Raw genomic sequence first — 11,802 nt, 5'->3', positions numbered from 1 at the left:
TGGTACTTCAGCGTTAGTAAATGTTATAACGCCTTCAGCATTGTTGTCAAGTGATGATATAAACTGTCCCCCATCCTAAGTAGATCACTACCAATGCCAACGAAGCTTTGTATCGTTTCTCCTCAATGAACGATAACTTGTCGAAGAAATGTTTGAATAGTGGAGTTTGTTGTAGTTTGACGTCAACAGGCGCAAACTCCTTTGTCATGCCACCTTGACTTGTTTCCCCTATGGCCATCAATGCAACATGATGGTCATGGTTCGGTAGAGGGTTCATATCTGTCATCTCTTCAACATTGTCAAATTGTAATTCTCCATTATTGTACTTTTCCGAGAAGATTTTCTTCAACACGTTACATTCTTTAGGTGCATGCCCACAAAATGGTGGTATCGACAAAACCGTGGGTTGGATAACAGTCAATGGTTGGTCTCTCTCCTAGTGGGCAATAGGTGTATCACACCATCTGAACCCATGTGTCTAGTATTTCTTCAACTTCACTTATAGTTCATGAAAAATCGAGGTACTCTTCGTCATTGTGCCTTCTATCTTCTTGGAAGGACTTTCGTTTATCATTCTGGCGTCGTTTCACACAGTCATCTGCAACAAAAGCGTGTTGAGCTCGGCATTTTTCAACACGTTGTCTCTCAGGTGCCCTCCACATCTTCGTCTTCTCTACATTTAATGATATCGACGCGATGGTTCTATTGGCCACACTGTGTAAGTCGGAGAAGGAGGTTATTCGTTGATTTTCCAAGTGTGCACGAAAAGAAACAACCATTCCTGCAATACACATTTCTACTAGCCTCGACTCCTCAACAGAGTCATAGCAATCCATTGCACAACTCCTAAACCGTCTTACATAAAGATTTAGGTTCTCTGCCCCATTTTGTTGGAGTCGACCCAAATCAACCAAGGTCACCTATTCGCATACATTGAAGAACTTTTGGTGAAAAACGTTTGCCAAGTGCCTCCAAGAAAGCATATAACCAGCAATTAGGTTGTTATACCATGTATAGGTGTGCCCAATCAATGATTTCAAAAATTCATGTAATTGCAAGTCTGCGTTGCCTTCATGTTCTCCAAGTGCCTCTAAGAAGCAAGATATTAGTTCCCGTGCATTACCTTTCCCCTCATACAAGGGAAAGGTAGGTGTGACATACCCTTTTGGCTAAGGCTTGTGCTGTGGTGCCTCAGGGTATGGGGGGCAGTGCTCATACATATCTTTTTCTTTGCATTGACTGTCACGTACCTGTCTTGTCTAGTGTCTTCTTGAGTACGTGCATCTGGGTCAGCATAGAGAGCCGCTTGAACTAGCTCAGGATTCGTGTGCTCCCCAATAGGCTGTCGCTGAGTAAAAGAACTTGAGGTGCCTCATGGTTCGACGACCTCGTTTGGTATCAGTCAGTCGTCTAGCGAGTCTTGAGGTGATTTACCCATATGCTTCAACCTTGCCAGAATCTCCTGATTCATCTTTGCAAGTCCATGAAGGATTTCCCCTAGTGGTTCCATGATTGACTTGACCGGGACATGATTCTCCTCCGGTGTTACTGGAAGGTCATGTTGTTGTTCACAGTTATTCCTCTTGTTTTCATCATTGGTACATGCTCGTTCATATTGTTTTCTAGTTCTCATCTCGCGGTGTGAGTCTTGACGTGCTCCCCAGTGGAGTCACCAAATGTTGAAGCGGATAAGGACTTTAATATATAGATATAGATATATCTATATACAGTCAACAATAGTGATTACAAGACTCCAAAGCTCTGCTAAACCCGTAAATTGCATGTGTGAACTTTATGGGATGAGAATTATAACTTTAACCAATTTTATTTTATTTAAAATAAAAAAATTATGAATTTAACTTTGTGTAAGGGATTTCAATAGTTTGCTACTGAAGAGTCAGCATGTGGACTGAGATTTTCCATCTTTCCGATGAAAACATAGAGTTTTTTCCTGTGGGGTTCAAGTTTCCGACAACTGATTTTATGGCCTTAACTTTCCGAGGTATAGTTGGTTCACCGTGGAAGAAGAAGGAGATGTAAAAGGAGAACGAAATGCAGTTGATGAGAAACCTTAGAAAGTCGTTTTTTAATTTTATTTTTAAAGTTTGCCCTTCCCATGAAGAAAAAGGGTGTGTTAATAAAGTTCCTATAAAATAAACGAGGTTTAGATTTGTTGCCAATTTTTTTCTTACATTTGTTTTTATCTTTTTTATGCGTCGACTTCTTCTATTGATTGCATTTATACTTATGGCTGTGATGCTGTGAAAATAGAAATAGAAAAGGTTATGGTAAAGAGACTGCTACCATTCTCAGATTTGAAAACTCTCTCTCTCTCTCTCTTGTTGGAGACTGGAAGGAATTCTTCTACTTTGAAATGCAATCATACAATTCGAGCCTTTTTTTTTTCATATTTGTACCATAATCGTTGAAAGAACATTGCCACCTTCCCTTATAAGTCACTATTTTACTGAGAAGCCATTTAAAAAAAAAAAAAATGCAAATAACACTGTGGCAAACATTAAAAGACTCTATTATGGTAAACTATTATTTTGGTATTCTTCTTGGACTTTTTTTTTTTTTTTACTTTTATGGATAAGTAGGATTTGAAACCATGACCTCATAGTTGTTTTGCAATGTGTCAAATCAATTATAGAGCTAAGGGTCTAAACCCATACCTTACTTCTACTTGGTACTCCCATCAAAATGGTGGTCCAACGCAAGCAGTACTCATGGAGATGATGAAAGTTTCTAGTGTTTAACAATAGTTCAGTTGAGGGGTTTTGTATCCTAAATCATTCCAAAATAAATAAATAAAAACAAAGTTAAGGCATTCTTGATGAGATGAGATAGATGGTAGAAGAAAAACAGCTTTATGTTATTGCCAATTAACAACTTTTTCTAAAATCTCTGTCTGTACACATCTTAATCTTATGGTTTCCATTCTCTGTATTATATAAAGTAGACACTTATACCGATGATATTTAACATTTGAATAAGAAAAATCAAAATCAACTAAACCTAATAAAAACCAAAAAATTCTAACACTTCCTTCACTTCTCAGCCATCAAAAACCTCAGAAACAGATTCTTTACCCTTAACTCTCAGATCCCTTGTAACACCATGCGGAGGATGGTTTGATTGGGCGGATAAAAATGTTTGAGATGAAGAAATTTGGGGTTGTGTTTCTTTGTTGACTTTACTCCTTTTAGGATGTCCACCGGCAGCCACCACACCAGGATTTCTCAAGGATCCTAAAAATGAGGCACCAAGTGACTTCGGTTCGTAAATTGAAATGTCGGGTCCAGCAAACGAAACGGGACCTCTATGTGATGTCTCCAATGAAAACCCAACCGCTCCATCCTGATGGGGTGGTGGGAACTTCTGGCTCTTGCTCTTTGCATTTGCTTGCGTTATTAGTCTCCGTCGCTGGAGGGGAAAAAAATAACAATAAATTAGTTACGAGATATTCTTATTGCCACATCTTTTGCTAACACCACCCCAACATGTGTGCTAATTCTTTGGTGATTTACATATGAATTGGGGTGGCATTAGCCAAAATTTGGGGTGGCAATAGAATCTCTCTTAGTTACACGTTAGGCATCAAGAAAAAAAATTCTAGACTATAATTTACGGCCTTCATGTAAGTGTATACTAGTCTTCTAAAGCAGCTATGAACAATGTTACTGGACAGAAAGATGACCATGTGCCCTTAATAAATAATAGGAAATAGTTCATCGAGTGTACATCTAAGTTCACTTGGAGCTCGGCATTTGCTTCTGGTGCTGGAATCACCCGACCGCCACGATCACGGACTCGGACTCTCTTTGTGCCATCACCTACATTTCCCTTCCCATTCAGGGCTCTTTGCCTATGGAGAGCATAAGAAATACATTTTGTTTTACGTTGAGCATTACCAACGGAGAATTGGAAAAATGGTGGAAACAAAAAAGCACACCTTCTAGCTTCTTCATCCCTCAATTTCACATCCATTTCCTTACTTGGAGGATATGTAGGTAAGCTTGACGGCTCACAAGCGTAAGGCTCCGTGGTGAAGAACTACACCCAGAAATCCGGTACAATTAGATAAATACATTTCATAAACAGAATTGTTTTGTTTCCCCAAACAGTTTTCAGGGGAAATGCTTGAAGACTTCTCCAAAAGAAAGAAAACTAGGAAGCAAGTAGTGTCGCTGTAATATAACCCTTTGAAGACCGTATTCAATTATTAGTTGGCAACACATAAAAAAATGTATCTCATAACTGACCTCTAAGCAGGGGTGGACCCAGAGAATTTCAATTGCAGGGGCCAAACTAATTCTATGAGGATGAAATTGGAAAATTATAAATAATGAGTGGATTTTAGAAGATCAATTTCTATAGAAAATAATAGGATTTAGAAGAAAAATCTTTTTAAAAAAATGGAGAAAGAATGATTTATTGGCTCCTTGCAACTCAAACTCTCGGAGTGAAGAAGTGGATAAGACAAACTGAATATAAACCCTAACAATTAGGCTTATTCCATTTCGACAAAAATAACATTTATTCTGAAAAAACCCTCAAAATTTCCGAATAAAGCCATCTCAACTCGATAAATTTTAAAATTAAGATTTGTTGAAGCCTACAACAGCATAGTCAAACAATGAAAGTATTTTTCTTTCCCAATATTTTATATGCAAAAGATTAAGTATAGCCCTACCAATTAATTTAGTAAGATTTCAACTGTGGCATCCTAAAATATGATCCAATGCCACAAGATGTAGAGGAAAAAAATTTATGAGCTTTATAAAAACTTTAAAAAAAATTTATTTTTCACCATTAAATTTTAATTTTAAATTTGGGAGTAAGGTAGTCGTCCATTTTTAAACCTTGGATCAAGCTCCGTAATAAATATTCTTTTGAATTTTATTTTTTTGGAATTGAGTTTCTTACTGAAATCTAGAGGGATGTGGGGTTGGAATGCCAAGTTGGTAATCCATTTGTGTCGAATCAGCCTTAAATCTTACTAAGTTAGTAAGGAAAGTCTTTGTCTATATAAAAATATGAGAGATTTACGAATTTTTATTAAAAAAAACTACCTACTTTATTAGATTTGTTACTCGTCAAACCTTAAGAAAGGGACCCACGTCTTGGTAAATGTTTAAGTACCTATATTACCCCTTAGTTTAATGTATTCTTTATGAAAACATGGCCGGGATATAATAAGTATTTAATTAAAAAATTGAGGGTATTATAGGTATTTAATCTTTTTAAAAGATGTGGGTCTCACTCTAAGATTTGTTTAGAAAAACACTTTCATTACTATGTTAGTAAGGACAGTTTCCTTACCACTTAGAGCAACTGCTACATGTCTTTCAAAACCTCTTCCATTTCCTTCAACTATCGTTTTGGAGTGCAGAATCCACTAGAGGGATCTCCAACGCATTCTTTCAAAGCCTCTTCTATTTTGAAATTTCAAGTTTTCAAACTCCAAAATGGAAGACATGTACAACTACTCCATTTTTTTGGCTCCAAATTTTTTCAAACGGTCGGGTAGGGTTTTCAACCTATGAATTTCATCATGGATCAAGATTAAAAGAGATCTTTTTTTTTTTTATTCTACTTTTCTGAATTTGAGTTTCCACTGAAATTTAGAAGCATGTGGTGTTGGATTGCAAATATGACAATCCATGTGGGCCAACAACCCTTAATAAGATTAGAAATCTTACTAACTTAGTCAGGTTAGTAGGTATTTATAAGTTAAGGTTGGTTTAGTAACAAACTTGATAAATTGCAACAGATAGGTCTATCCGGTAATCTCTAAAAATGTTTTGTGGGGGCCACACATGTAGCTCAGCCTGCAAGTGTGGAAGAGTATTTTATCCAACTATTTTGTATATAGGGCCACACACCACCTACACCTAGTTAAGCTGCTTCAGCCTTTGTCTGTGAAACGGTGTTAAGTATATAAAAAATATTTTTTGAAAATTTTGGGGGGGCCATGGCACCCTTGTCCCTATGTAGTTCTGCCCCTGCCTCTTTAAGTCACTTGGAGTATGATGAGGAGTCTAAATGGTTAAGGCCATTACATTAAATTGTTTCAGAAGCAGGTAGGGCACTCTTTGGGAGTGTGTCCCGATAACAGCTCTAAACATTTTTGGTAAATTATTTTGATAGTTGAAGCTGTTTCCCTTTACAATTTCTCAGGAAATACAATGCAAAATATCAGATCAAGATGTCCATTGAGCACAATTTCCCAGTAATATATAAACAGCAGTATCTAAAACTAAGGTAAAATCCTAAAATATTGAACATAATTCATTGAGGTTGAAGCTGTATCTCTAAGCATAATATATTTACATAAAACTCATGCTTATTAAATCACTTTTATAATGTTTCAATTGCCGCATGGAAGACATGAGGATGATGAGATGGATGAGTGGAAAGACTAAGATAAAATTAAAAGTGAGCCCAATTGTGAAAATGTATGAGTAGCTCCAGTAGGCGATAAACTAAGAGAGAGTTGATTGAGATTGTTTGGGTCCAACAGAGGCCAGTTACAGCCCTAGATAGAAGGAATGTGCAAGTTGAAGTTGTAAAAGAGCTAGAGGTAGACACAAATGAATATGGACTAAGGTAGTGAAAGTGACTATAAGCACAATTTCAACAACAGAAGATGTGGCTTTGCACAAAGAAATTCTTTGGACAACAATGATGATGATATTTCGGTTGTTCTTCCAATTTTATTTTTTCTGGCTTTTGAAACATGTTTCTACTATAAAATGTATGAGAATGGCTTACCAAATGAACATGGAACAATACCCAAAACACTGTTGCCATGGAGGTTCTAGGACCATTGGGTGATGCAGATTCATGTATGAATTGGGAACAGAAGAGTGCCAATTCAAAGACTAATGGAACAGTAAAATAAATTCTTCAAGAAATGAAGTCAGATTACAAAGCTCTAAATATTGGGGTTGTAAGGCAGAAAGTAGAGTAAGCTCAAAGAAGAAGAATCTGGCTTCTACAACTGATTCTATTACATAGTTACTAGTGGTAATAGCATGACATGCATTGAGATTACTTCACCCAATTTTCAAGCCTCAATACATTGGGATCTAGACAGTCTTAAGGTTTTCAAATTAGTTTCAAGCTTTCAAGGCAACAGCCTAACATATTGAATCAGCAATCTGAAATTTTTCGTTAAGCATTAAGCACGACTTTAATGCAACTATAAGATAATGGGATATATATATATATATATATATATATATATATATATATATATATATATATATATTTTTATTTATTTATTTTTATTTTTATTGTAGTTGGCTTACATGCAGATCCGGCAGATATACAATTAATCCCTAATAATGAAGATTCTGAGCCCTTCACGAACAGAAAACACTTACTGTTACAAACTAAAAGCCAAAAAGTGGCAAAAGCAAGTAAATTATGAAACCAACTCGAACCAGGCAGTCAAATATCAGGGAATGCAGTTAAAAATGAAAACAAACATCAGAACCACCATGCATATGAAATGGTAAGTAAAGGAAACAATACGAAATATTAACAATTTAACACTACTTGCAAACTAAAATATGGGATTTTATACTCGAACACTTACCTCACTTTTGAGAGCAGCAGTGGCAGTGCCTCGTTCATCTGGGTCTATCGAAAGAAGAGTTTCGACCAAAGGTAGTGAAGAAGGTGGGAAATCTGTAAAATTTTCTGCTAAACAACGCTTGTACGGTTGCTGCGGCTTAAAAATAGTTGCATGCGGCAGCTTTGACTTTTTCCAATATTCCTCTGATGGGGACCCACATAACTTAAAAATCTTGTGCAGCTGTTCCACCTACACATGACGATTCTATTGTGTTAGAAGACACGGTAATGATAATTTTAAGATTCCAAACTGATAAAAGCGGACTTCTCTAGTTCATGTCAACAATGAGTTGAAATTGAGCTCCAAAACAGAAGTCCAGAATCTAGATCCCTACATTAGTTAAAAACTTGTATATGAAGTGTTTTAACAGGGCATATCTTGTTGAGTGTATATTTTCCTCCACTCTCGGGTTTGTCATACCCTAGTTAAGCCCCGTGATCCTCCTATATTCATAGTTCCCCTCTCCAATAGATATTTCACAAAATTTTCTCCTAATCCTCAGCCACTTGAACAGTGACCTACTTTGGAAAAGTCAACGAAGTCCTGACAACTTCTTCCTGTTATAATTTAATTGAGTGGCTGCAATTTCCTATTCAATCAATTTTTTTTCATGCAACATTAAATTCAAGAGGAGGCCTATTTATTTGGCTGCCCAGATTGATGAACACGTGGACCGTGGATTACAAAAGGGAGACCTGCATTATAAGACTAATTGACCTTTAAGAAACATAAGAAAGTAATGTGAACTAAAGCTAGAAGAGGGGTATACTTCTGTTCGTCCAGGCATTATAGGCTTTCCAGCAAGCAACTCTGCCAAAATACAACCTGCACTCCAAAGGTCAACGCCAACACCATAATAAGTGGCCCCTAAAAGAAGCTCCGGTGGACGATACCAAAGTGTCACAACCCGACTTGTCATTGGTTGCCTGTTATCAGGATCATAAAAAGTAGCCAATCCGAAATCAGCTATTTTAAGAATTCCTTCATTGTCAATAAGAAGATTTGAACCCTTGATATCACGATGCAAGACACCTTGATTGTGACAATACTCGATCCCAGATAGTAATTGCTTCATGTAGCATTTGACCTGGTATGGGAGAAATGTTCAAGGTAAAAATCAAATCATATAAAATTAAATTGGTAGAAACATACGATTCACATTACAGGGTATTAAATAGATACAATAATCAAATATAAACTGGTAGCCTCGCATGGGCCTTCTAGAATGAGACAAAATCATTTTGTTCACAACATGTAAGTTTGTCTCGTGATCTTTCCCACGATAGTGATAGGTTTGAAGTGGTTCAAGATAATTCATATTTTCATGCGGAAACGAGAAACAGAATTTCAGTTCACAATGCAAATTTCAAATTTGGCTGCATTATGTGCAACTAATGTCCCAGCATTAACAAGTGACTAACTATAATCCAATATTAGATCTCAAACTAAAAAAGCCACTGCCATGCTTACCCATCCAAGACAGTAAATTGACCCAATTAACCCCATTGACCACTAACTCATGTTGCTATATGATTTCTCTTTCCTCTAGAAGTGGATCAGATTTCTCATGTACAAAAAGAAGAAACTCAGCAGCTGACAGCCTTGCAAATAGTCAGGAAAGTCATAGTTGTAAATAAGGAATATCATTAGTTTCTAATTATTTTTTTGTCTTCCTTTCATTGTTTAGAGATTTGAGCCATGATCTTCAATTCAAATTGTTAACCAACCAACTACTCCAAAAGAAAGATCTATTGGAGGGGGAGAATTATGAATATAAGAGGGTCACGGGGCTTAACTGGGGTATGACACACCCGAGAGTTGAGGAAAATATACGCTCAACACTCCCGCTCACCCATAAGGATGGAAAGAATCGAACCCGTGACCTATACGAACCTAACACTCTGATACCATGTTAACCAACCAACTACTCCAAAAGACCGATCTGTTGGAAGCAGCGGGGGGGACGGGGGGGGACTGAATATAAGAGGGTCACGGGATTTAAGTGGGGTATGACACACCCGAGAGTGGAGGAAAATATACACTCAACACAGATAATCAGCTTCACATTGTTCTCTCTTCATGATATCCTTCATCCTGTCTCTGTACAATCAACGTTCTAAATCTCAGTTTCAGCATTAGTTTTGTATAATTAAAACTTGAGATGCTGGAAATTTTGCCTAGGACTTCTTCAAAACTAGAACTAAAACTCCAAAGAACCAATCTTTGAAACATGTTCGGTAAATTATACAGAATAACGAAAAAATTCCCATTCTTCTATCAAATTCTCTAGGACACTAATAAGTGTGATAAGAAAGATTATAAGTTTACTGAGAATCTTTTCAAGGATCCTTGATTTTATTTATTTTATGTAGCTGATGAATGGACTATTAGAGGTAAACTCTAACTAATAGGAGATAAGTTAATCTAATCTAACCTAATCTTTATTATAGTGACATAATCTTCACGTGAAGATCATAGTGTGTCACAAGACACATTATTATAATGCATCATACTTAATTACTCTAATATTGATCAACCAGTGGCTTCCATACGTAAATTTTCGCTGACTCATCATCAGAAGCAACTCCCATGCCTTATGCAAACTATTTAGGATCAGCGACAGCAACCAGATATTATTTTGCTTCATCTCTCTCTAAATTTTTAATAAATTAATGGAAATTAAACCAACATCAAAATTAATAGAACCCTGAAACTAAATTTGCCCCAACAGTCTAAACTCTAAAGTGCTCAACTCTTGCAAGAACATAAAAAAAACACAAAAAAAACAAAATAACAGCACATATGTTAGCTCACAAATCATAACTTTTTAAGAACAAAACCGTTAAATAAGCAAAATTGGCTGAATGAAGATTCTAAAAATCTAACTTGAAATAGAGAGACATTGAAGAAGGACCTGTGGCTCGGAGAATTTGGTCCCTTGTTGAGCAGCAAGTCCAGCAAGATCGTGCTCCATGTATTCGAAAATCAAATAGAGACTACAAGACATTCTTGAAGTAACCAAACCTTCCAATTTAATGACATTTTGATGATCAAGTCTCTTCAAAATAAGAATCTCTCGTGCCATAAATTTCACACTCTCTGCCTCCAAATTATCAAATCGAACCTTCTTCAAAGCTACGATCTTTCCCGTAATTAGATCTCTAGCTTTGTACACATTGCTGTAAGTCCCTTGTCCAATCTAACAAAAAATCAAAATTTTAATTTTAATTTTAAAACTTTTTTTTTTAAATCATAACTTTTCAATCAAGAACGAACATGAATTCAGATCTTCAAATTAGGGCTTCAGATTACCTTGTCGAGCTTCTCAAACGTGTTGGCTCTTCGAGGGGTCCAATCATTGATAGCATCACCGGCGACCTCACAGAGCCAATCCGGCCACCTGAGCTTAGTTGTCAGTGACTGACTCAAGTCAGATTTCCGATGAACCGTCACCGGAAAATCTTCTCTCCGGCGAGTTTTCTTTCTTTCCCTCTCTCCTCGCTCCTTTCTAACCCTAACACCGTTTATACCCACATTAACGGCATCTAACGGTTCTTCAACCTTTCCGTGACGATCTGAAATTCCAACCGATCGCTCGTTACCTTCTGTTACTGACTTGCAGAGTAGACAACCCATTCCTCTACTTCAGATCACCAAAAGTGGTTTTCCGAGTGCCACCACATCGTAGTAAAGTTCAGATTCATGTTAAGAGCTATATTGCGGTGAAGAATCAGTGAGAAAACCGCTAATGCTGTTCTTGAATTTGACGGCCGTAAAGAGTTTGAAACTGCCGTTTTATGTTTCTGGTTTTTTGGAAGTTGGAATGAGTGTACGGAGAGACGACGTTAACTAACGGAATTTGGACTTGGGTTAAAGAAGCTTTAAAACCCCGCGAACGAGAGAGAGAGAGAGCTTGCTTGGAGAAGTTTATATTCGATCGATCTCCTGACAATTTCTATTTGAGTAGACAAAGACAAACAAGACATTATTTTTCCATAAATAACATAATTGCCCCTGTTATTTGTACTTCCCTTTTGTTTAGGAAAATTACTTAAAAGACTTGGTGGGAAGGATTTATTTTTATATAGTCCCTAAGTTTTCGAGCTGCAACTTAAGCGGGCTAATCCGAACTCAACCCGATTGATGGGCAAGCCTGG

At 36.9% G+C, this 11,802-nt stretch overlaps 1 protein-coding gene across 1 annotated transcript; it reads right to left on the bottom strand.

Moving 5' to 3' along the window:
• Positions 1-2,854: 2,854 nt before the first annotated feature.
• On the bottom strand, positions 2,855-11,564 carry LOC147398413 (putative serine/threonine-protein kinase At1g54610). The gene is made up of 7 exons (XM_086447599.1): positions 10,958-11,564; positions 10,560-10,844; positions 8,415-8,732; positions 7,607-7,834; positions 3,956-4,056; positions 3,745-3,868; positions 2,855-3,426 (listed from the first exon to the last, which is right to left on the bottom strand). Exons 1-7 carry the CDS (start codon positions 11,279-11,281, stop codon positions 3,058-3,060), a joined length of 1,749 nt encoding a protein of 582 aa, XP_086303725.1. The 5' UTR covers positions 11,282-11,564; the 3' UTR covers positions 2,855-3,057.
• Between the last annotated feature and the right edge of the window lie 238 nt (positions 11,565-11,802).

The sequence above is a fragment of the Akebia trifoliata genome, chromosome 7 (genome assembly GCF_017979445.1).
Source record: "Akebia trifoliata isolate Shusen 1 chromosome 7, ASM1797944v1, whole genome shotgun sequence".
NCBI lineage: Eukaryota > Viridiplantae > Streptophyta > Magnoliopsida > Ranunculales > Lardizabalaceae > Akebia > Akebia trifoliata.
The sequence above is the reverse complement of the archived record's forward strand: the minus strand, read 5'-3'. Positions and strand labels throughout refer to the sequence as shown.